We start from the raw sequence: 26,341 nt of genomic DNA, 5'->3' as shown, positions 1-26,341 counted from the left end.
CCATAAAGCACTCCCAGCACAGATGATCAAGAATAAAGTTCCCTCTATTCTGATCCAACTCCTCAGCCCAACCTCAGGACAGCTCAACTACTACACCTGTGGTGTTATATTTCCACTCTCTAAATGAGAATCCAATGTTGTGTTGTGTCAGGACAGTTCTGTGCTGTTCGCTCCCTACCGAGTAGGATCTGGGAGCTGGGCAGTCATGTCCCATCAGTTGGGGCTGGATTTGAATGTGCATCCCAGCAGAGGTGAGTTTGAGGTCTCAACAAAAACATTTAGCAGAACAAAACCTTTGCAGGAAAATGGTCAGAGATTCAGACCTACCGAATCCTGGGAATTCTTTACTTATCTTAATCTCCAACCCACAGGAATGATGCACGGGGTAGATTGAAGGGCACATTAACTTTAAAAAATGTAGAAAAATAACAAAATATATGATCTGTATTAAAACGTAATCTACATATATGTTGCACAGTGTCAAGCTGGCATAATAATCTATTGAGAGACTTGTCAGAACTGGGTCACCATGAGGTTTGAAAAGAGTGGAAGGGATGGAGATAAATCAGAGAGTAATGACTTGGGGTGGGGGGGAAGGGTGACACAAAGCCTGGGTTTTAAAACACACGGAGGAGGAAGGGGGAGACCGAGAGACGTAAAAGCTTCCAGAGCTGTGGGTCTTGGGGAAGGAAGAGTTACCGAGTACAGGCTGATGTGAGGCGTCTTGGTTTCAACACAGTGAAGACAGTGGAGGGTTTAGGAACATATAGGACGGGATGTTTGCAGCAAAGAAAATTGTTACACCTAGGGGAGGCAGGTAGTTTAAAGGCCGTACATTTACTAAGCTCCTGAACTACTTATATGTAACAAGTGGATGCAAACTAAATTACTCTGGGGCAAAAACTTGGACAATATTGATGAAACAAAATGCATACTTTGCAAGGAATCTTGTACAGTTTTGCAATAACATATTGCAGCCTTTGATCCGAGATCACAGGAAGTCAATCAGTCATCAATCGAAAATCAGTTCATTTTCACCTCCCAATTGTGTCTCCTTGACGGCCATGCTGACTTGTCCCATTGGACACAAGCAGCCTCTCCAGTATTTGACCTTCTCAGGGCCATCCTTCATAGGTTAGCCCAGAGAATTCATGTGCTGGCTGGCAATTCCACTACATGTAGCATCACACCAAATTCCAACCCCAACCCTGTCTTCACCTGATGTCTGCATTTTCCATCATTGGATAGTAATCAGGATCATTGACACCTCCCTCACCCAAGGCACAGACACTGGCTCTAGAACACTTAAGTACTACCCTGTCAGAGATTACCAAACTCAGCAGAGAACAGGGATCGAACATGGAATTTTCTTCCGGATTAGTATTTTGCCCACAGCCCCCTTAGGAAGAAGCTGCCGATTGCCACACCAGCATGAGCCAGCTACTTCCCGAGAGTAAAGCTGTTAAGTTTTTTTATATATGTGTTCATGAGATGTGATGATCACTGGCAAGGCTTGCTTGGCCATTTCAGAGGGCAGTTAAGAGTCAACCACATTGTTGTGGGTCTGGAGTCACAAGTAGGCCGGGCCAGGTAAGGATGGTCAATTCCCTCCCACAAAGGGCATTAGTGAACCAGATGGGGTTTTTATGACAATTTGGTAATTTCACGATCACCATTACTGAGACAAGCTTTCTAGGCCAGATTTATTTAATTAAGTGAATTTAAATTCTACCAGCTGCCATGGTGGAATTTAAACTCATATTACTGGAGCATTAGTCCAGGCCTCTGGATTACTAGTGAGAACTGAACACCGACCAATTGATTTTACAGGCCACAGAGAAAAGCCATCCCATCAAGAACTGCAGTCCCGTAAGAAATCAATTCAGATGTCTTCCAAATCCATCCCTCACCTCCTGTTGTTACCTAGGTGATTCAACGACCAAACAAATGATGGCTGCATCCTCCTATTTCAAAATAAAGGTGAATCACTTTTAAGATCTTCTTTTACCCAAGTCATACTCCATGTTTTTGTAAAACAGATCAAAATGCATTGTTACAATAGCAATGTTGTGAATTCCAGAGACTAGCAGTTCTGTACAGAGACCCAACACTTAATTCTGATCATAACCTCATTCCAGGGTGGATTTCTAATTATCACACACACCAGTCTACTGACCACATGTCTCACCTCGAGTTCAGTGAATGTACCCTTATACTTCCATTTTACGCACATTTATTTCTTAAGCAGTGGATATTTGGCGCACAGCAGTGTTGCTATTACCACTTGGGATTTATGTTAAAAATATTTAAGCTTCATCTAAATTAAAGGGTTTTTTTTGTGTCCCCCTTGCCACTTTACAAATCTGTTTTTCGTCCCCGTTTCTCAAGTCTGGAGATGAATATAACATCAAAACATCAAACATAGAGAATAACAGACACCCAGAAGTGAGTTACAGGCTGGAATCTAATCAAAGGGTCTGGGTGGTTTATATATAGAATAATGGATACTTAAGAGTGAGTTACAGGCTAGAGTCTAATCGAGGGGTTCAGGGGAATTTATATATAGACGAACTGAAACTTGGGATTGAGTTACAGACTGGAATCTAAATGAGGGTTTGGGGTTTATATTTAGAATAACGGATACCCGGGAGTGAGTTACAGGCTGCAATCTAATCGAGAGGTTTATATTTAGAATAACATTTATATATTTAGAATCATTCTTGGAATTCCACCCACGGATCCATAATTTTTATAAAATAATGTATACTGCAGCATTAAATGGGGACCAATATATTATTATATTTTGTATAATTGTGTATAATATAAATAACAGTCCATATTACACAATAGTACTCACTGAATTTATACTGTAAATAACTAACATTCTCTATATTATATAACCGCACATTTCATCTGTCAGTGTAAAATGCACAATAACATGATGCAAGGATTGTCATGTTGCATCAGCCTATTTACTGTTCAGGTTGCAATCGGTCTTTGTTTTTGGGAGGGATGAGTTCATGGTCAGTTATGATGGAGATGGCTGATTGAGATGTCACATGATTCTGCTACGGGTCAGGTGACCAGACTGGCAGAAACCCAGAGCACAGCTGGTCAAAGAATTCAAAAAGCTTTAAACAAAAAAAAAAAATTGCAATCTCATTAAATTGTATGTTAAAATGTAATCCCCAAATGCAAGGGGCTTCCAATCTCCTGGAACATAATGTCCCAATTCCTCATGCTTTCATTCCCCCTCTCCCACCCACATACAACATGCAAATATTGGAACAACCAATTACAAATTTGTCTGGACTTCCTCACTCAATGACTTGAGACTACAAATCTTATGTAGTAGTCGTGTGGTCATTGAGTTGTCCCAGGAAGGGCAGAATTGGCGTGTTTGACCCATTCTCTTGCTCTGGTGCTCTAGGGTTGGGACCTCTGGTTGGACGTATTCCAGGATATGTCATCACATGACCTACAACTGCCGTGCCCCACTCCCACCATTGGCCGCCTGACATGTCCATCCTTGTGAAGCCCTTTCTTCCCTCTCCGGCCAACTGGAAAGCGAACTGACTCTTTGTTATGCCATTGGATGATCCTTTGCTGTCAATCAAACAGCTCTTCCCCTTCCTCCCATCTATAATATTTTTATCTCTAATTAAAAAAAAGTGTTCAAAAATATAAAGAAGAAAATGTATTTAATGGACATTCTGATTTTTCTCCAGGATTGCTCACAGCAGTGTGCTGGAGTTAATCATCAATTCCTGGAGACTCCAGTCAATCTTGGTTCTCCCAAAACACCGTCTGATGCCTTGCTCCTTCTGTTAATGCTGTTTCAGATTATCAGGTGATTTGTTTCGTTAAAGAAAATACACAACTGATGATAAAACCACCACATTTAGCTGCCACTTATCGAAATATACATTGTACAGGTTTTCACTCTTTGCGCCAACACATGAAGCCTAGGTTAAGGCCCGGACACAGGCTAAATCCTCTCGACCACTTCAAATGACCTCAGCAACAGAGCTGTTTATCACAACAGTCTCAAACTGTTAGAATCTCTGACAGCTTCCCTCGATTGGCACATGAACAAAGCCATTTTTCCCGAAGTTTACAGATAAATTGTTGAACCGCAGCCTTCTTTTACTTGTTTTCTGTCGTCCTTTCAGCCTGCGCTTTCTCGCTCGCAGTGACCTCTGGTTCCCACAAGAGGAACTCGTGGAGCAGCGTGTTCACCGTCTCCGGACACTCCATCATCACCATGTGACTCCCCTCATCAATGACTTTCAGGAATGCAATCAGCAAGATCTGATTGGTAAAAGTATTGGGGATTAATCAAGCACTGAGTTTAAACGGACTTGCTGCCTTTTAAAACCAATAGTCCTCCTCTCCTTAGCGGACAGGCAGATGCCCCCCCCCCCCCCATCACACCCCTCCCCCTTCCCAAGTGGGTGTGTTTCATGTCTGAGTCTAGTCAATGAATCAAGGGAGGCTTATGAGCCATGTGCTGCATCACAACTAAGCCCAGTCCTCCCATTACTCTCCCCCCACTCTCCCCCAGCCCCACATCAGCAGGAGTTTCAGGGGAGCCCTCAGGAGTAGGATCCCTGACTGATTTCCCCGCTCTCAGACCCAGGGGCGCTGAATCGAATTTTAGCATCTCCCTTGTTCCAGCCGACACCAAGTAACTCAATGGGACCCGGGATTCAGCCTGGGATCCTCCTGTAAGGCTCAGAGTCCATTGAGCATAGCACGCACGGATTTAACCACTGGGGAAACAAAGGAGCAGGAATACTTAATTTAGCCCCTCAAGCCTATCCTGCCAGTCAAATAGGTCATGCAACAACAACTTGCAATTATATAGCACCTTTAACAAAGTCAAAAACATCCCAAGGAAGCATAAATCAGATAAAAAGTTGACAGTGAACCAAAGAAGGAGTCGTTTGGACAGGTGATCAAAAGCTTGGTCAATGAAGTAGCATTTAAAGAGCATTTTAAAGGAGGAGAGAGAGGTGGCAAGGTCTAGGAAGGGAATTTCAGGGCTTAATGCAGAGCGAAGGATCTAGAGGTTGGAAAAGAGGCCAGAATTGGGGAATGCAGAGATCTCAGAGGGTTGTAGGGCTGGAGGATGTTACAGAGATAGAGAGAGGATGAGGCCATGGAGGGAAGTAACATGTGCATGGAAATTTAAAATGTGTGGCATTGCCAAACAGGGAGGCAATATAGGTCAATGAGCACATGGGTGGGTAACAAGGTGGCAGATGGAGTATAATGTGGGGAGGTTATTCACTTTGGTCGTAAGAATAGAAAAGCAGAATATTTTTTAAAAGGCGTGAAACTTATAAATGTTGATGTTCAGAGAGACTTGGGTGTTCTCGTACAAGGAACACAAAAAGTCAGCATGCAGATACAGCAAGCAATTAGGAAGGCAAATGACTTGTCGGCCTTTATTGCAAAAGGACTGGAGCAGAAGAATAAACAAGTGTTGCTACAATTGTAAGGGGCTTTGGTGAGACCACATCTGGAATATTTTGTTCTCCATATTTAAGGAAGGAATATAATTGCCATGGAGACAGCACGGCGAAGGTTCACTAGATTGGTCCCTGGGATGAGAGGGTTGTCCTATGATGAGAGGCTGCGTGAATTGGGTCAATATTTTTTAGAAGAATCAGAGGTGATCTCATTGAAATATACAAGATTATGAAGGGGTTTGACAGGGCAGACACTGAGAGGTTGTTTCCCCTGGCTGGGGAATCGAGAACAAGGGGGATCAGTTTCAGGATAAGGGGGTTGATTATTTAGGACTGAGATTAAGAGAAATTTCTTCACTCAGAGTGTTGTGAATCTTTGGAATTCTCTACCCCAGAGGGTTGTGGATGCTCCATCATTGAGTATATTTAAGGCTGGGATAGACATATTTTTGGTCTCTTAGGGAATCGAGGGATATGGGGAGCAAACGGGAAAGTGGAATTGAAGCCCATGATCAGCCATGATCGTATTGAATGGTGGAGCAGGCTCGAGGGGCCATATGGTCAACTTCTACTCCTATTTCTTATGTTCTTATTTTCTTATGTGATGGCTGAACAGGACTTGGTGCACGTGAGGGTAGGGGACACCAGAGTTTTGGATGACCTCAAGGTCATGGACGGCAGAGACAGAGAACAGGAGAACAGTCGGGCCTGGAGGTAAAAGCATGGATGAGGGTTTTAGCAGCAGCTAGGTTGAGGCAGGGGTGCATCCGAGGGAGGTCACAGAAGTGAAAGCAGATCATGGCTGATTTGGAGTATAAAACCGGGGACAATAGTTTGATTGAAATGAAAAAGAGTCCATTACCTCAGCCATGCGCTGGTCTTCATCCACAGGGACAAACTTGTCGTGCATTCCATGCACCAGCAGGACAGGCACCGTCAGCTCCGCATGGTACACCTCATCGCCCTCGGGCCAGTACTGCCCACTCATCATTGCCCGCAGCACGAAGGAGGTCACCCTGAACGCATTCCCTTCCTTTAACAATTGTTTCTCTTTTGCTCCCTGTCGTGCAAATGCCGCTCTAATGAGACACCAGATAAAAGCAAAGATGCGGATCAATTAATAAACAATACGAGCAAATTTTGCACTGCCTTGCCCGTCAGTTCTCAAGAAAAGAGACAATACCAGAACTGCCAGGTTCTAACTATCAGAAAAGGCTGAACAGACTGGGGCTCTTTTCTCCAGAAAAGAGAAGGCTGAGAAGTGACCTGATAGACAGCTTCAAGATTATGACAGGGTTTGATCAGGCAGGCACAGAGAAGATGTTTACACTTGTAGGGGAAATCAAAACTATGGGCCATAAAGATAAGACAGTCACTGATAAACCCAATGGGGAATTCAGGAGAAACTTCTTTACCCAGAGAGTGATGAGAATGTGGCACTTGCTCCCACAGGGAGTGGTTGAGGTGAATAGTATAGATACATTTAAGGGAAGCTAGATAAACACATGAGGGAGAAAGGAATAGAAGGATATGTTGCTAAGGTTAGATGAAGAGTGGTGGGAGGAGGCTCATGTGAAGCATAAACAGTAGCATGGACTTGTTGGGCCGAATGGCCTATTCCTGTGCTGTACATTCTATGTAATGAGTTAATGAACATAGGGTGTGTTGGTAGCACTCATGCCTCTGAGTTAGAAGGTTGTGGGTTCAAACCCTATTCCAGAGACTTCAGCACAATATCCAGGTTGTTACTCCCAGTGCGGAACTGAGGGAGTGCTGCACCGTTGAAGGTGCCACCTTTCGGATGAAGTGTTAAACAGACTGCTGTCAGGTGGCTATAAAAGATTCTAAGGTGCTAATTTGAAAAAGAACAGGTGAGTTCTCCCCGTGACCCGGTCAATATTTATCCCTCAACCAACATCATTGAAAGAACAGATTATCCAGTCGTTCTATATTGCCAATTGTGGGAGCTTGCTGTGCACTAATTGGCTGTATTTCCTACATTGCAAAAGTGACTACACTGCAAAAGTACTTCATTGGCTGTAAAGTACTTCATTGGCTGTAAAGCACTTTGAGTGTCCTGAGGTTGTGCAAGGCACTATATAAATGCAAGCTCTTTATGGCAATAGAGTTTGGAGAGACACACTCTAGCGCGCCACCTAGTGGCCAGAGGCAGGAGGTAAGGCATCCCAACTAAGCATGATCATATCTGCACCCAACATCCACCTTACAGAGCAGAGGTCACTGGGATAGTAATCAGTTATGCTGCCTGATCATTCACCTCTTAGTCCAAAAACACTAAAGCACCCAATGATAATCCTGCTGGGAGCAGCAAACAGGGCTGGGATTGAACCTAGGCCGTTCCTAATCCTGGAAACCACTGTGTTAATTTTTTGTGAGACATTTTTGTGCTGGGCAATTAATCCCAGCTCAACCTCCAGATGGATCAATGCTCTTTATTGGTGCCTGTGCGATGACAGGATTTTATTTCCATTTTCCATAGCCTCTCCAAGTTAATTGGCCAATTTGTGCCAAACCAGGTTACATTTTGTGCCAACAAAGGTAGGTTTTGTGCCAAACCAGGTTACATTTTGTGCCAACAAAGGTAGGTTTTGTGCCAAACCAGGTTACATTTTATGCCAACAAAGGTAGGTTTTGTGCCAAACCAGGTTACATTTTATGCCAACAAAGGTAGGTTTTGTGCCAAACCAGGTTACATTTTGTGCCAACCAAGGTAGGTTTTGTGCCAAAACAGGTTATGTTTTGTGCTGCTCACTAAAACCCTCTAGAAACTGGACCAAGTGCTGCGCTAACGAATTTCACACAAATCCCTTACCGCTACCAGGCAGACAGGATTGTCCTTGAGTGCCCAGGAATTATAGATTTATCTCAGGGTTGCTGCTCTGGCCACAAATGGAAGAAAAATCAAAGGTTTTTTTAAAAAGTTGCTTTCAACACTTAATGTTCATTGGTTATAGCAATTTTGGTCATTGGAAGAGAGGTTGTTTGGGGCTGGGAGGACATGTGATGAAACCAGAGTTGGCAACCCTACTGACAGAGACTTTCATCTTATTAGATCGTACCTGGTTCCCAGAGATAAAAGGTCAAAGTCTAACCCACTGCACTGCCCAGTTCCTACAGCACTGCCTTGAAGCCATCACAACTTCTAAACAGCTTGTCCTTACTTGAGGAAACTCCAGACGAGACAGGGCGAGAGGCAGTGTAGGACACAGGCCGGCAGGTTGAAAATGGAGCACAAGCTTGGTTCCAGTGCAGTCGGACCTCCCCCGTTTATCATCACCACCTTGTGGACTTGATCCGGGTACTCGTGAGCCAGAAATGTGCAGAATGAAACACTGCGGAAGAAATATTTCCGGTAAAACACTGGATACACAGCGCCGGGATACATGAGAAACCGCACCTGGTGTAGACCCTTCCATCCTTCAACCTATCTCGCCCAACCACAACATTCCCTAAGTATTCTAGCAATATTCTAGCTGGAGTACTGTGTACAGTTCTGGGCACCACACTATAGGAAGGATGTGATTGCACTGGAGAGGGTGCAGAGGAGATTCACCAGGATTTTGCCTGGCCTGGAGCATTTCAGCTATGAAGAGAGACTGAATAGGTGAGGGTTGTTTTCCTTAGAGCAGAGAAGGCTGAGGGGGGACCTGATTGAGGTATATAAAATTATGAGGGGCATTGATAGGGTAGATAGGAAGAAACTTTTTCCCTTAGCGGAGGTGTCAATAACCAGGGGGCATAGAGTTAAGGTAAGGTTTAGAGGGGATTTGAGAAAAAAGGTTTCACCCAGAAGGTGGTTGGAATCTGGAACACACTGCCTGAAGAAGTGGTAGAGGCAGGAACCCTCACAACATTTAAGAAATATTTAGATGAGCACTTGAAACACCATAGCATACAAGGCCCCGGGCCAAGTGCTGGAAAATGGGATTAGAATAGATAGGCTTGATGGCTGGTGCAGACACGATGGGCCGAAGGGCCTGTTTCTGTAATGTATAACTCTATGACTGTAGTTATCATTCCTCGTGAACTATACTCTCATCCCTTTTTATTTGCAAAATGTGTCAGCTGTGGCTCAGTGGTCAGCACTTGCACATCTAACTCAGAAGGTTGTGGCTTCAAGTCGTGCTCCAGTGATTTCAGCCCAAAAATCCAGGCTTATACATCAATGCAGCACTGAAGGAGTGCTGCACTGTTGGAGGTGCTGTCTTTCAGATGCAATATTAAACTGAGACCTCTCAGGTGGATGCAAACGATCCCATGGCACTATTCTGAAGAAGGGCAGGGGAGTTCTCGTCAGTGCCCTGGCCAATATTTATCCCTCAACCAACATCACTTAAAAACAGATTATCTGGTAGATCGTCACACTGCTGTGTGTGGGAGCTTGCTGTGCGGAAAACTGACTGCTGTGTTTCTTACATTACAACAGTGACTTCACTGACTGTAAAGTTCTTCAGGACATTCTGCGATGATGAAAGGTGTAATTAGAAATACAAGTCATTCTTTTTCTCACATTGATGGATGTTCACATTCATTACCTGTGGTACTGTTTCCGAGTCGAGCTCATTCTATCCCAGGACCTCAAAAAGATAGAACTCCTCACATCACTCAGCCTTCCCTCCCTCTGTCCAGTATGCCTTTAGAGTCTTAGTTATCTCACTATTCATTCTTTAACCTTGTCCTCTTTCCTGTCCAGTCTTGAATTATTGGTTTCAGCCCTTCAATATCAATAAAAAATGACATTGCCGAGTAGATGCACTGAAGGTCATCAGCACTCGAGAAACAATTTGTCAAAGGTTTATTTCTGTCAAATAGAAAAGAATTTTACAATGTCAACAGAAATGGAGGGTCCTCGTAACAGATTTCAAAATCTCTTTTAGAAGGGGGGTCCTGATTGCTAGAAACCCTCTTCGTTCACTTTTCCCCTTCTCTCCCGCACATGCAGATCTCCATGTGAAATTGGCAGCCCTCTAACAGCTTGAGAAGTGTGTGAGCCTGGACACTGATGCTCGACTATGGGAGGCATCACAGTGGAGTGTGACCCTGTCCTCACACATGACATGGTTGGTGGGCTGGTGTGTCTGTTCGCAGGGGAGTGATCAGGAATGGAACACCAGCTGACTATATTGCATCCCATCCCCCGACATCCTCACAGCACTGAGGACAAACACAGCCCTCTTACTCCCAACACCGCACCCCCCCCCCCACCCCCCCCACCGCCCCATCGCTAATCCTGTAAAGACTCAGTTTGGTTTGGTGCCAACACTAGTTGGCGAATTTATCCACTGGAAGGAGTTTGAAGTCAAGTGGGTCTTTCTAAACGTACCCATAAGAGTGTCCAATCAGGATATTGCGTTTCTTCCCATAGCGTTTGAAGATAGCTCTCATATCCTCGGCGAGGGCGTAGAAAGTGTAGGCGGCACCGATCTTTGGTGCGATGCTGGAGCCGTGACCAGCGAGGTCGGGGGCCACCACCTCGTAGCCCAATTTGCCAAAGAAGTCCAGCTGCTCTTTCCAAATGTCCAGTGAGCCCCCCACACCATGGATGAAAAAGAGCGCCACGTCGGAATGGGTGCCCTTGCAGCTGGTGATCCGCTTCTTGCAGTCGATCACGACCGTCTTTTTCGGTTTGCGTTTGCGGCGCTTGGCGGTTCCGTGCTCCAGGGCGGCGCCACTGTTGGTACAGGCGCTGGTGTTGTTGGCCTGGGGCAATGTGACGTTGGTGTCGGAGAGCTCAATCTCCACCGTGCTGCTGGGATCAGTGTTGCCATTCTGACAGTGCAGGATCTCGGAGCAGACAACATCGCCAAGGTTCTCGATTACCACCTGCCCATTACGATAGACGGAGATCTTGCGCTTGCAGTGCACCACGCCTTTACCGGATCGCTCCTCCTCCTCCCCCTCCACCTTCTCCTTCTCCACCACCAGCTTCCCCTTCTTCTCCTCCTCTGCCGGAGTCCGGCTCGGCACAATGTGCTTGACTCGCAGGACCCGCCCGGGCTTCACCTCAATGTAATCGTAACCATCGCTGGACTCCACGCTGTCGATGGCTCCCACCACATTCAGAGTCCTGCCAGTAATGCAGCACATGATCCCATCGGTTATGCTGGTCAACATGTTGGTCCTTGGAAAGGCAGAAGATCAGAGATAATGTTAGAAAAGCATTTCAGACTTTCTGCCACCAATCCTGAGACTATCCAATTAAACAAATCTTTAAAAACTTACTTGCATCAAAAGAAAGACTTGCATTTCTATAGCACAGGTACAGGAGGAGGCCATTCAGCCCCTCGAGCCTGTTCCGCCATTCAATAAGATCACGGCTGATCTGTGATCAAACTCCATATCCCCGCCTTTCCCCTATATCCCTTAATACCTTTGACTAACAAAAATCAATCTCCGATTTAAAATTAACAATTGATCTGGCATCAGTTGCCACTTGCAGAAGAGAGTTCCAAACTTCTACCACCCTTTGTGTAGTAGTGTTTCCTAATTTCACTCCTGAAAGGTCTGGCTCTAATTTTCAGACTGTGCCCCCTAGTACTAAACTCCCCAACCAGCGTAAATAGTTTCGCTCTATCAATACTATCTGTTCCCCTTAAGCTCTCTGGGGTGGCACAGTGGCGCAGTGGTTGGCACCACAGCCTCACAGCTCCAGTGACCTGGGTTCAGTTCTGGATACTACCTGTGTGGAGTTTGCAAGTTCTCTCTGTGACTGTGTGGGTTTCCACCGCGTGCTCTGGTTTCCTCCCACAGCCAAAGACTTGCAGGTTGATAGGTAAATTGGCCATTGTAAATTGCCCTTAGCATAGGTAGGTGGTAGGAAAATGGTGGGGATGTGGTAGGGAATATGGGATTAATGTATGTTTAGTATAAATGGGTTGTTGTTGGTCAGCACAGACTCAGTGGGCCAAAGGGTCTGTTTCAGTGCTGCATCTCCAAATAAAAATTAAAAATAACCTTGAAAACTTCAATCAAATCACCCCTTAAATTTCTACATTGCAGGTAATAGAACCATAGTTTGTATAATCGTCTCCTCATAATTTAACCCATGGAATCCAGGTATCATGCCTTTTCTCATTATCCCAAAGTACTTTACAGCCAATGAAGTACTTTTTGAAGTGTATTCACTGTTTTATTGTCAGGAAATGTGGCAGCCAATTTGCACACAGAAGATCCCATAAAGAGCAATGCCATAAATGACCAGATTATCTGTTTTAGATGTTGGTTGAGGGATATACATTGGACAGGACACAGGAAAGAACTCCCCAACTCTTCTTCAAATATGTTGCACAAGGACCTCGGTCTCGCATCTCATCTGCAAGACAGCTGCTCTAACAGTGCAGCACTCCCTCGGCATTGCACTGAATCATTAGCACAGATTATGTGCTCAAGTTTCTATGGGACTTGAATCTACAACCTTCTGTTCACAAGGCAAAAAGGCTACTGAGTGAGCCACAGAGTAAGGATGGCTTGAGGAAAGTTGGGCTGTGGTTTCACTCCTTTAAGTCCAAACGACTCACACTCGAATGTTTATGGTGGAAACCTGGTTTAAGCATTCATTGCCAGATCTGGCTGAAGCACAGAAAGCATTACTGGGTCCTGCTTTCTTTATCAAAAGTGCTCACTACTCCAGAATCATCCTGGAATGCAAAGATAATCCCTGGCTTCTCTTTTCATTACCAAACATCGTTTTAAACAAAATAAATGCAAAATACTGCGGATGCTGGAAATCTGAAATAAAAACAAGAAATGCTGGAAATACTCAGCAGGTCTGGCAGCATCAGTGGACAGAGAAGCAGAGTTAACATTTCAGGTCTGTGACCTTTCATCTGAACTAAGGTTACAGACCTGAAACGTTAACTCTGCTTCTCTCTCCACAGATGCTGCCAGACCTGCTGAGTATTTCCAGCACTTTCTGTTTTTATCTTCTTGAACCACTCTCCCTTCCACCTCCAACAAGCAGCTCTTGGACTTACTTGTCACTAAGACTGAGATCATCCTTTCACCTGCCTCAGTCACATTCCTCTCCCCCCCAGCTGACCAAAGTTTTCTGCTGCCTTACCCCTGGACTCACATCCTTCCCTACCTTCTCTCCTATCTCCCCTCAAGGTCTCTCTGAGCTCATTTTGTCCACGGGAGCCAACTCCTGGTCTCTAGACCCTGTTCCCACTAAACTGCTGACCATCCAGCTTCCCTTCCTAGCTGATATTGTTAATGATCTCTTTCCTCAGGTCCTCCACCCCTGCAATTCTGCCGTCATCACCCACTCCTCAAAAAACTCCTGACCCCTCTATCCTGCCACCCCATCTACAACCTCCATTTCCTCTCCAAAGTCCTTGAATGTGTTGTCATTCCCCAATCCATGCCCATCTATCTCGGAACTCCATGTTTGACCCCATATTCCCTCCATCACAAAGATCTACTGCCACCTCCATAACAACACCTGTCCCTGCTCCTGCCTCAATCCATCTGCTGCTGAAACCCTCATCCATGTTACCTCCAGACTTGACTATTCCATGGTCTCCTGGCCAGCCTCCCACATTGCACCCTCCAGAAATATGAGCTCATGCAAAACTCTGCTGCCTGTATTGCAACTTGCACCAAGTCCCATTCACCCATCACCCACCGTGCTCATTGACCTACATTGGCTCCTGGTCCAACAACGCCTCAAATTAAAAATTCTCACCCAATTTTTCAAATTCTTCCATGGCTTCATCCCTCCCAATCTCATAATGTCCTACAACCCTCCAAGATGTCTGCGCTCTTCCAATTCTGGCCTCTTGAACATCCCCAATTTTAATCACTCCGTCATTCGCGGGCGTGCCTTCAGCTGCCTGGACCCTACCCTCTGGAATTCCCTCCCTTAACCGCTCCACATCTCTCTTCTCCTTTAAGAATCTCCTTAAAATGTATCTCTTTCACCAAGCTTTTGGTCATCTGTCCTAATATCTCCTTATGTGGCTCGGTATCAAATTTTAAGTCTGATAACACTCCCCAGAAGCACCTTAGGATGTTTTCTTCCATTAAAGATGCTATATAAATGCAAGTTGTTCTTGTTGTTGAGGCTTTATAAACTGATGGCTGTTCAGACTCCTGAACATATCAAATGGCTGCCAGTTAAACCTTAATATGGGAAATTCAGCAAAGGCAGCTGGACGTTCATCTTTAAAGGTCTGTACACTTGAACATTCCAATGTTCCTTCCTGATTCACACAATACTGCATCCCAGCTGCTGCTCTCAGTGAACTCTAGTCTTTGATTCATAATTAATTTCTCGCTTCACCCACTCTACTGAAAGCTACTTATCAATTATTTACGCCAGTTCCCTCACAAACTCTGAGATTCAGCAATAAAAGAGATGCTAGATATTTTCCCCCTCTTAGCTGCTCCAGCTCCCACTTCTCCTCCCCTGAAGGAACTGACTCTCACTGCGTTATCAACACCAGCAGCCATTCACTTCAGGTTCACGGTTGCCAACTTTGGTTGGATGCATTCCTGGAGGTTTCATCACACATCTGAGCCATCTATAACTGCCCCGCCCCCATGTTCCTGCCATTGGTCACCTCGCATGTCAATCCTCATGGTGCCCTGCCTTCCCATGACCAATCAGAAAGCAAACAGAACCCAACTGGATGATTCTTGACTCTCAATCAAACAGCATTTGTTCTCCATCTCTGATATTTTTGTAGCTTATATACAAAAATGTTCAAAGAAATTGACAAAAACACACACCATTTTTTTCAATGCCCCTAAGTTTTTCTCCCAAGTTTGCTTGCAATGTGCCCTGGAGATTAATCTTTAATTCCTGGAGACTCCGGGGCAATCCTGGAGGGTTGGCAACCCCCATCCCAATTCCAAGGCCAAAACAAAGGCAAAATACTGCAGATGCTGGAAACCTGAAATGTAAACAGAAAGTGCTGGAAAATATCAGCAGGTCTGGCAGCATCTGGAAACAGAGTTAACAGTTCAGGTCAATGACCTTTCATCAGAAGTAGGAAAAGTTAGATTTAACAGGTTTTAAGTAAGTGCAGAGAAAGTGGGGAGGGGACTGGGGAAAGAACAAAATGGAAGGTCTGTTTAGGGTGGAAGCCAGGGGAGATTAAATGATAAAAGGGATGATGGTGCAAAGCAAAAGGAGATGGCAATGGAGAAGTAAAGAAACAAAAGCTGGCTCTAGAGGAGGTGTAAATGGTAACAACAGAATCATCAACAACAGCTGCTGTCTAAAAAAGTTGGAGCACTGGTTACAATTTGAAACTGTGGAATTTAATGTTGAGTTCTTCAAGTTAAACAACGTCAGATGATAACCATTGCTTCCATGTTTTCAGACAGCAGGTATTGGTACTCATTCTGCTGTTACCATTTACACCTCCTCCAGACCAAACTTTGTTTCTTTGCTTGTCCCATTACCATCACTTTGTCCCTTTTGTCATTTAATCACTCCTGGCTTCCACCCTATCACATCTCCAACCTTTTCCAGTTCCCATGAAAGGTCATCGGCCTGAAACGTTAACTCTGGTTCTCCCCTCACTAATGTTGCCAGACCTGCTGAGTATTTCCGGCATTTTCTGTTTTGATATGAAGTCCAAGGCCATTGTTCAAGCCCGAGTCTGAACCGTGTTTGGGGGAAGCCTATTTGACCATTGTGGGTATTACAAATCAAGCCCAATTCTGGCTTTGGTCATGCCAGGAACATTTCCGGGGTGGGGTGGGGGTGAAGTGGGGTCACAGCATTGCACAAGAGTAGGAACACTGATCTGTTAGTTCCACTGTGTTCGTTACAGGCCATGCTACCTTCACCATTCCCAACTAAAACTGGCAAATTGGGCACTGGCCAGGAATTGAACCCTTGGCCTCTTTGTGAGGCTCCTATCACACAGGCTGGGGAAATACCCAGTGAGTCATTGGAACAGAGTTCCTGAGCAACAAATATAATCATTTCCCCACCCTCCCTTTCTGGCCCCACAAGAGGGAAGACTGGAGAAAGGGGAGACCTACCCTCAGACTCTGATTAATTCAATCTGTGAGCCCCTCCTTGCAATATTAGATCTGAAGCTCAGTGGGGAAATTATTTTAACATACAACATCTGGGATGTTCCCCAGCAGCTCACCAAGCTTTTCCAGTGAGTAGCTGAGCCAAACTGATCAGGGAGAAAGAAACTGCAATTATATAGTGCCTTTCACAACCTTAGGAAATCCCAAAACATTTTGCAGCCAATGAAGTGCTTTTTGAAGCATTGTTGTAATGTAGGAAGTGTGGTAGCCAATTGCACACAGCAAGCTCCCACAAACAGCAATGTGATAATGACAATATAATCTGTTTTAGTCAGGGATAAATGTTGGCCAGGACACCACAGAGAACTCCCTTTTTTTTATGCCATGGCATCTTTAAGGTCCACCTGAGAGGGCAGACAAGACTTCAGTTCAGCATCTCATTTGAAAGACAGCACCTCTGACAGTGCAGCACTCCCTCTGAAGTGTCATCCTAAATTTTGTGCCCAAGTCGCTGGAGTGGGGTTTGAACCCACAATCAGAGGCAGCTGACGCTTACCTTACAACAGTGTCTACACTTCAAAAGTAATTAATTATCCTGAGGTCATGAAAGATATTATCGAAATGCTAGTTCTTTAATTTGTGGCCTAGCACCAGAAATAAAATGAGCATGAAAGCTGTTAGATCATCATTAAAAACCCAACAGTTTCACTAATGTCCTTCAGGGAAGAGAACCTAACACCACAACCTGGACTGGCCAGGAACTTGTGGAACAGTCCATGTGCTGCCAATCTCACATTGACCAGTTGACTCAATGTCTTCTGAACTGCTCTTATATGAACTTATGAAATATGATGGACAGATAAAGATCATGCGGCCTGTCCCACAAAATTGCGATACCTTGTGTATCACAATATATAAACTCCCCAAACCACCCAAAACCATGAGGTGTCCTGGAGAGAGGCAAGAAACCAGATAAAAATCCAGACCCATCTCACGATTGAAACTAGTCCAGATGATCGCAGATCTCAGAGGTCATTGTGCTGCTTTAGCCAAAAGACTGAACAGATTGGGGCTCTTTTCTCTGAGGGGGTGACCTGATTTTACAACCTGTCTTTAAAATTATGGAGAGGTTTGATAGGGTAGACATGGAGAAGATGCTTCCAGATGAGGGGAGACCAGAACTGCAAGTCATAAATATAAGATAGTCACTAATAAATCCAATAGGGTTTGGCTATAAAGAATTTTAGGATGTCCTGCAGTCATGAAAGGTGCTATATAAATGCACGCTTTAATGCAATACTTGTATGAAAAGATTGAAAAGCCTGGGACTTTTTACTCTAGAAAAGAGAATACTGAGGAGTGATCTGATAGAGGTCTTTAAGTTTATGAAAGGGTTTGATAGGGTAGATGTAGAGAAGATGTTTCCACTTGTTGGGGCATCCAGATCTAGGGGCCATCAATGTAAGAGTCACTAATAAGTCCAATAGGGAATTTAGGAGAAACTTCTTTACCCAGAGAGAGGTAAGCATATGGTTAGAACCACAGGGAGTAGTTAAGGTGAATAGTATAGATGCATTTAAGGGGAAACTAGATAAACACATGAGGGAGAAAGGAATAGAAAGATATGCTGATAGGGTGACATGAAGAGGGGTGGGAGGAGGCTCATGGGGAGCATAAACACCAGCACGGAGCAGCTGGGCTGAATGGCCTGTTTTGCTGCTGTACCTCTTAGCTAATCTTAGTCTGGATTGGGTAGGGGGACCACAATTGCCCAGAGTACCCTGGGCTAGGGAGAGGGGAAAAATATCAGCCAGGGTTCCCACTCCTGGAAACAACTCCAGTCATCGTACTGGTGTCTCCCATTGCCTGGAGACATGCACAAAGGCCAAAGGCTTAATTCAGGATCCATCTGAGTAAGTTTAACCCACAGGATAGCAGTAACATCCTGCGATAACACCCCGGCTCCCAATATGGGAAATGGCATTGTGCCAGAACTCGACACTGAGTGTAGCAGTCACTATAAAACAGCTCTGGTGTAACAATTGCAAGACAATGGGGAACAAGCAGCACAGTGGGACTAACCGGATAGTTCTTTCAAAGAGCCGGCACAGGCACGATGGACCAAATGGCCTCCTTATCTGTCATAACATTCTATGACTTGATACTCGAAACACTACACTTTCATCACTGGGTCCTGGATGCAAATCCGGCCAAGACTGACAGGGTTAAGGTTTCTCTGCCCGGTAGCTGTAAAGAGCTAAATGGAATTAGCTTGGCCATTTTTAATCAAAATGTAGTACTGCCCCAAATTCAACCTCACTCAGAAAGGCCACTGGGTAAGAAAGGAAAACTGCGAGACTGGTACAATATGAGGTGCTCTTCTGAGATAGAGGCAAGTTGCTGTAGCGGAGTCGAGGGAGATTTATTCTGCATCTAACCTCACCTGGGAGTGTATAAAGGGTCAGTGCTGATTAAACTTGTACCTGACTTGGGAGTGCTTGATGGGACATTGCAGAAAAAAGTTTTAGTTTGCAACTAAATGTTCTGCATCTGATCTGGGAATGTTTGATGCTAAATTTGGGCACCTCATATGGAAAGTGTTTTAGTCCCCAGCACCAGTATTCATGCTTTGGATGTGGGCATCACTGGCAAGGCCAGCATTTATTGGACATCCCTAGTTGCCCTTGAGAAGGTAATAGTGGCCCTTCTTCTTGAGCTGCTGCAGTCTGTGTGGTGTAGGTACACCCACCGTGCTGTAGATAGGGGGGCAGGGGGGTGCTAGGATTTTGACCTAGTGACAGTGAATGAACGGAGAGATATTTCCAAGTCAGGAAGGTGTGTGATTTGGGGGAAACTTGCAGGTGGTGAGTGCTCCTCTGCTCCTGCTGCCCTTGTCCTTCTCGATGGTAGAGGTTGCCGGTTTGAGAAGCGCTGCCAAAGAAGCCATGGTGAGTTGCTTCAGTACATCCTGTAGATGGTACACACTACAACTATGGTCAGCAAGCCTTGTACTGGTGAGCAGAAAATTAATCTGAAATATAAACATTCATGTATTGAATGTGCACTGTATAACTGATACACACTGAGACATAGAGTTGGGATTGACAGAGAACTCTCAACACTAGCTTAACAGTTCCCCTATCTTCCATTCAGTCTGGAGGTTTTAAATGTATTGTGGTGCACTCTCATACTGGCAAATGTTCAAGCTCAGTGTCTCCTAACCATTACATCTCAGTCTATCCCATCTTCTCTCTTGCTGTCTGGCCCATAGCTCTGCAATCCTGGTTTTGGTTGTCACATAAGGAGCACTTGGAGCTAAGATCAGCTCGAGCCAAAGATGCCTTAGGCTCAAAGCCAGATATTATATTCCTGGAGCAATTTGTCCTCAGGTATCCAGGCAATAGCATAGTTGACCTGTTGCCAATTTCTGCACTGCTCCCTCCACCCCTCCAACCCACCCATGAGCTCTCTTTCTTGGTAATATTCTAGCTCTCCAGAATCTCTCTCAAACAACAATTCTTCCTGTGAGTCTGGCAGTGGAGGACTGGTAGGCAATTTGACTGTGGAGGCATCACATCCTGTCTTTATCCAACATCAAAGCATATGCACCTTCGTGTGGGGAGTAGGGTTGGAGTGGGTGGGTCACAAGCTAATGACTTAGAAACTTTGACCGAGCCTTCCCTCTGTAGTCCAAGGATGCTGAATGCTAAAGCAAGTACACCCCACTGAATCAACGATGGGACATTGGTGACCACAAAGTTGCTTGTCACCTATCTATTGTGTCAAAGAGCTATTCAAACACAAACTCAAAACTGATAAGCAGGCCAATATTTCTGCAGAATATAGACAAAACCTACATTCCCACCCACATGCAAGTTTAAACGTAGAAAGAATACATGCTGGTCTTCCCCATTATTACAGAATATTCAAAACAAATCAGTCATTAATCAACCTAACATATGAAATTTCATGTATAATCTTTGGAAAGGACATACAGCAGGCAATTCATTAATTACACCTGCAATTTTTTATGCATGCGGAGGCAGATGATAATATGTTGTAAAATTATTGCACTGATACTGCCCATACAAATGCAAGTTCTGTCTTTCTTTCATTCTAAAGCTCCCTCTACACTGCCCCCATCAAATACTCCCAGGGCAGGTACAGCACGGGGTTAGATACAGAGTAAAGCTCCCTCTACACTGTCCCGTCAAACACTCCCAGGGCAGGATAGTTGATGACAGATACCTTGTATCTGGATTATACAACTTACACCACTATTATATTCAGTCCTTGTTTCCCTTAATCACTAAATATGCTATTCTACACACATTTTTTCCCCCTGTATCCTCACTGTGTTCTAGCCAAGTTTTATGAATCCTAAAAACTATAGGCTCCCTTACCCTCCCTTGCTTTCTGTTTGTCAGATGCGAAGTTAAACAGAGGCCCTGTCTGCCTTCTAAGTTGGATGTAAAAGATCCCATGGTACTATGTCGAAGTAGAGCAGAGGAGTTCTCCCTGGTGTGCTTGACAAGATTTATCCCTCAACGTCACTGAAACAGATTATCTGATCAATATCATATTGCTGTTTGTGGGAGCTTGCTTTGTGCAAAATAGCTATTGCGTTCCCTACATTACAGCAGTAACTACACTTCCAAACGTACTTCATTGGCTGTCAAAGTGCTTTGGGACATCCTGAGGTCGTGAAAGGTGCTATATAAATACAATCAACAGGCTTTTAAAACCCAACTTTGGCATTGTCTGATCAATATAATTTAACTAATCTTGCCGTCTCTCCCATTCTTTCCAACAGTTGTTTGTGTCCTGTTCTATGAAACATGGTTCCACATTTTTTTCAATTAAAACAAAATATACTGATTAAAAAAGATTTCTCTCCCTCCTTCCCTCCCTCACAGGGAAGCAAATCAAAATTGGCTAACCATTTAGTCAAAGAACTGTGACACAAATACTATGCACTGTCTTCAAACTGTCAACTAAAAAGATCCTTCTGAAATATCTTTTACGACAGTGACTACACTTCAAAAGTACTTCATTGGCTGTAACTTTATGATGTCCTGGGGTGCTCAAAGCTGCTAAATAAATGCAAGATCTTTCTTTTGTTCTAAAGCTCCCTCTACACCGCCCCATCAAACACTCCCAAACCAGATACAGCATAGATTAGATACAGAGTAAACCTCCCTCTACCCTGTCCCATCAAACACTCCCGGGCAGGTACAGCACGGGGTTAGATAACCCCGATGGCGGTCTCTCTACGCGGGAGTCTTCCCCCTTCACATCGGGGACCTGGGGTGGAGGGTGCTGCACAGAGCAGTCCCGTGCAATAGGCTTTTAAGTAGGTTCACGGACTCCCATGCCGCCTGTACTTTCTGCGACCTGGACGAGTCCGTGTTCCACGTATATACGGAGTGTGCGAGATTGCAGCCCCTATTTGAGTATCTGAAGGGGCTGCTCCTCAAATTCTGGCTGCACTTCAGTCCCACGCTCCTGATCTTTGGGCATCCGGTGCGGAGGGGCGTGGGCCGGGAGGAGGATCTCCTCGTCGGTCTGCTCCTGGGCCTGGCCAAGGTGGCAATTCACAGGTCCAGGTTGCGGGCCGTCGGGGGGTCCGTCCTCCCCGATTGCCTGCCCCTCTTCTGCGGTTACATTCGCGCCCGGGTGTCCCTGGAGAAGGAGTATGCGATGTCCGCCGGTACGCTTGAGGCCTTCCGCGACCGGTGGGCACTGCAGAGACTGGAGTGCATCGTTGACGCCGAGAATGGCATTTTAATTTGAGTTTTTTGTTTATTTATCTGGTTTTAATAAAGTTATTTTAAAACTGTAAATATGTATATAAAGGGGGCCTTTATTCCTCAGGCCTCCCCGACGTGAAAAATATAATGGGGCCTGGGGTATAAAGGCCACCTAAGAGAAAAAAAAAGAATGGTGTTAGATACAGAGTAAAGCTCCCTCTACACTGTCCCCATCAAACACTCCCCGGGCAGGTATAGCATGGGGTTAGATACAGAGTAAAGCTCCCTCTACACTGTCCCCATCAAACACTCCCAGGGAAAAAAAGGGTTAAATACAGAGTAAAGCTCCCTCTACACTGTCCCCATCAAACACTCCCAGGACAGGTAGAATAACCAGATTTGCTAAAAGAAAAAAACGGGGTTAGATACAGAGTAAAGCTCCCTCTACACTGTCCCCATCAAACACTCCCCGGGCAGGAATAGCATGGGGTTAGATACAGAGTAAAGCTCCCTCTACACTGTCCCCATCAAACAATCCCAGGGAAAAAAAGGGTTAGATACAGAGTAAAGCTCCCTCTACACTGTCCCCATCAAATACTCCCCGGGCAGGTATAGCATGGGGTTAGATACAGAGTAAAGCTCCCTCTACACTGTCCCCATCAAACACTCCCAGGGAAAAAAAGGGTTAGATACAGAGTAAAGCTCCCTCTACACTGTCCCCATCAAACACTCCCCAGGCAGGTATAGCACGGGGTTAGATACAGAGTAAAGCTCCCTCTACACTGTCCCCATCAAACACTCCCCGGGCAGGTATAGCATGGGGTTAGATACAGAGTAAAGCTCCCTCTACACTGTCCCCATCAAACACTCCCAGGGAAAAAAAGGGTTAAATACAGAGTAAAGCTCCCTCTACACTGTCCCCATCAAACACTCCCCAGGCAGGTACAGCACAGGGTTAGATAGAGAGTAAAGCTCCCTCTACACTGTCTCCATCAAACACTCCCAGGACAGGTAGAATAACCAGATTTGCTAAAAGAAAAAACGGGGTTAGATACAGAGTAAAGCTCCCTCTACACTGTCCCCATCAAACACTCCCAGGACAGGTAGAATAACCAGATTTGCTAAAAGAAAAAAACGGGGTTAGATACAGAGTAAAGCTCCCTCTACACTATCTCCATCAAACACTCCCAGGACAGGTAGAATAACCAGATTTGCTAAAAGAAAAAAACGGGGTTAGATACAGAGTAAAGCTCCCTCTACACTGTCCCCATCAAACACTCCCCGGGCAGGAATAGCATGGGGTTAGATACAGAGTAAAGCTCCCTCTACACTGTCCCCATCAAACACTCCCAGGGAAAAAAAGGGTTAGATACAGAGTAAAGCTCCCTCTACACTGTCCCCATCAAATACTCCCCGGGCAGGTATAGCATGGGGTTAGATACAGAGTAAAGCTCCCTCTACACTGTCCCCATCAAACACTCCCAGGGAAAAAAAGGGTTAGATACAGAGTAAAGCTCCCTCTACACTGTCCCCATCAAACACTCCCAGGGAAAAAAAGGGTTAGATACAGAGTAAAGCTCCCTCTACACTGTCCCCATCAAACACTCCCCAGGCAGGTATAGCACGGGGTTAGATACAGAGTAAAGCTCCCTCTACACTGTCCCCATCAAACACTCCCCGGGCAGGTATAGCACGGGGTTAGATACAGAGTAAAGCTCCCTCTACACTGTCCCCATCAAACACTCCCAGGGAAAAAAAGGGTTAGATACAGAGTAAAGCTCCCTCTACACTGTCCCCATCAAACACTCCCCAGGCAGGTATAGCACGGGGTTAGATACAGAGTAAAGCTCCCTCTACACCTTCCCATTATGTGCCTCAGTCCCAGAAGAGCGGCCCCTATTGTAGCAGTGTGATCTTTTTCTAGACACCACATGGTCCCTTCTGGTAGCCCCACTGATGGAGACTGACAATTTAGCGTCAGAACAGTTTTATACTGTGGTTCCATGTTATTCAGAACTTGTTTGAGATTTGACTGTGCCCAATTTACTCCCAAAAAAATGGTTTCATATAAGACGGTCACATTAATAATCAAATGTTGGGAATTTTTTTTTCATTGCAAACTTTATTTTCGAACTGCAGTGGAGAATAGCACAGAATTGGCCCAGTGAGTGCAGAGATTCAGTATTGAACATGGCTGAATGTGGAGACTGGGATTCACCTATCGCGCTGTCGATTTCAGCGATGGAACTCGGAATGTACATTTCCGCCCCCCCCCACCCCCCCAAGTCAGGTTACCCCTGGAAAAAAAAATCAAATCATTCTTCTAGTCTGATATGTCTAATCTGCCGATTCAAAGGGCCCTTCTTAAAATATAAACCTTGTTCGTTTCAACGGCAAATATTTCTGTTCCTGCTTTTTTTTATATTGCAGGTATCTTCCTAATCCCGGGAGATTTACTCGATGGCGTTTTAATCCTGTCACCAAAAAAACCGAGGTTATTTTATAAAAGCCCATGCAAAAATTAATCTAAAACTACAACAAATACACAAATCATGTTTATTATATGCATGAAAATTGCAACATCGCACGATGCATGAAAATGTAGATTGACTATGGATTGCATTTAGGTGAAATGTTTATGATATCTTCAGGTCTCGAATTCCAAGATGCATTTTATTTTAAAGTATACAAATTAAAGATTGCATTGAAATTTTGCGTTACCGGATCAATTATAAAGATGAATGCAGTAAAACCTATTAATAAATGCCCATGGATATAAAGGCTCCAGGTGGAGCACGCGTTGAACCGATTGCATATCAGAGAACACATCCCAATACATAAAACTGTGCTTAAAAAAAAATGCAAAATATGAAATTTCCTCCTTACCTCATTCATAAAAGCAAACTTCAGATGTTCTTCACAGATTGCAACTGTACGTATTTTCACTAAATAAATTAATTCATTGAAATATTGCACCAATAAATTACAAAGTATCTGCAGTTTTTGAGTATTTGTCCCCAGATTGCTAAATTACATTGTGACACTCGGGATTACAATGCTTGGCTATAGGGATGAATTGTTGGGGATACTGTATCTCTCCCTCTCTCTGTTGCTTCGGTGAATATTTGATCTTCAGGTTTTTTGCAGGATGTCTTCGTCTGTCCTTGATCGCCATAGAGTAAGAGTCCAATCAGCATTTCTCATTGCCTCTTAACCTGATTGGCACCTCTACCAGCCAATAAATTCACCCAAACCTGGGCGACCCGCGTGTCAATCACAATAATTCAGCCAGCTAGCTCCGCCTTCACAAGGCGAGTTTGTCTGAGTGCCTGCTGAAAATGCGTCAATTGCGCAGACTTGCTTCCAGCTACCTGCCTGTCCAGCCATCTTCTGGGAGCTGTGCTTTGACATATGTCTCCCCGACCTGACCTTTTCCTCTCAGCTCTGGAAGACACTGACATCTTGTTGGAGCATGGAGATGTTCAAAATCATGAAGGGGTTTTGCTGGTATAGATGAGGGAAAACTCTTTCCAGTGGCAGAAGGTCGGGAACCAGAGGGAAACAGATTTAAGATAATTGGCAAAACGACCAGAGGCGACATGGAGAAAAAAAATTATGCAGCGAGCCATTATGATTTGGAATGCACTGTCTGAAAGGGTTCAATCATAACTTTCAAAAGGGAATTCAAAAAGGACTCAATTATACTTGAAAAGGAAAAATTTGTGGCCTGTGGCAAAACAACATGGGAGTGGGATTAATCGGATAGTTCTTTCAAAGAGCTAGCACAGGCATGATGGGCTGAATGGCCTCCCTCTGCATTGTATCTTTCTATGATTCCATGTTTCCTTTCATGCTGGTCAACCTCCAGAACCATATCTGTGGCTGTCCTTAGAACCAGAGAAAAATTCAGCCCGTCGTGTCTGTGCCAGCCGAAAAACTAGCTGCCCAATCTAATCCCACCTTCCAGCACCTGGTCTGTAGCCTTGCAGGTTAAAGCACTTCAGGTGCATGCCCAGGTACCTTTTAAAAGAATTGAGGGTTTCTGCCTCCACCACCGATCCTGGCAGTGAATTCCAGACACCCACCATCCTCTGGGTGAAAAAG

The 26,341-nt window shown here is 44.8% G+C and overlaps 1 protein-coding gene across 1 annotated transcript; it reads right to left on the bottom strand.

The window, feature by feature from the left end:
* Positions 1-4,146: 4,146 nt before the first annotated feature.
* abhd8a (abhydrolase domain containing 8a) lies at positions 4,147-25,336 on the bottom strand. The gene is made up of 5 exons (XM_068015793.1): positions 25,124-25,336; positions 10,819-11,616; positions 8,657-8,827; positions 6,337-6,553; positions 4,147-4,311 (listed from the first exon to the last, which is right to left on the bottom strand). Exons 1-5 carry the CDS (start codon positions 25,126-25,128, stop codon positions 4,147-4,149), a joined length of 1,356 nt encoding a protein of 451 aa, XP_067871894.1. The 5' UTR covers positions 25,129-25,336.
* Between the last annotated feature and the right edge of the window lie 1,005 nt (positions 25,337-26,341).

The sequence above is a fragment of the Heterodontus francisci genome, chromosome 36 (genome assembly GCF_036365525.1).
Source record: "Heterodontus francisci isolate sHetFra1 chromosome 36, sHetFra1.hap1, whole genome shotgun sequence".
Lineage (NCBI taxonomy): Eukaryota > Metazoa > Chordata > Chondrichthyes > Heterodontiformes > Heterodontidae > Heterodontus > Heterodontus francisci.
This window is presented reverse-complemented; position numbering and strand designations above follow the sequence as displayed.

Excerpts from the sequence above, each read along its gene's own strand:
- abhd8a (XM_068015793.1), bottom strand. Across the intron at positions 6,554-8,656 it reads CTCGTCTGGAGTTTCCTCAA|AGCGGCATTTGCACGACAGG; the intron begins GTAAGGACAAGC and ends GTGTCTCATTAG. Across the intron at positions 4,312-6,336 it reads AAGACCAGCGCATGGCTGAG|ATCTTGCTGATTGCATTCCT; the intron begins GTAATGGACTCT and ends TTTACCAATCAG.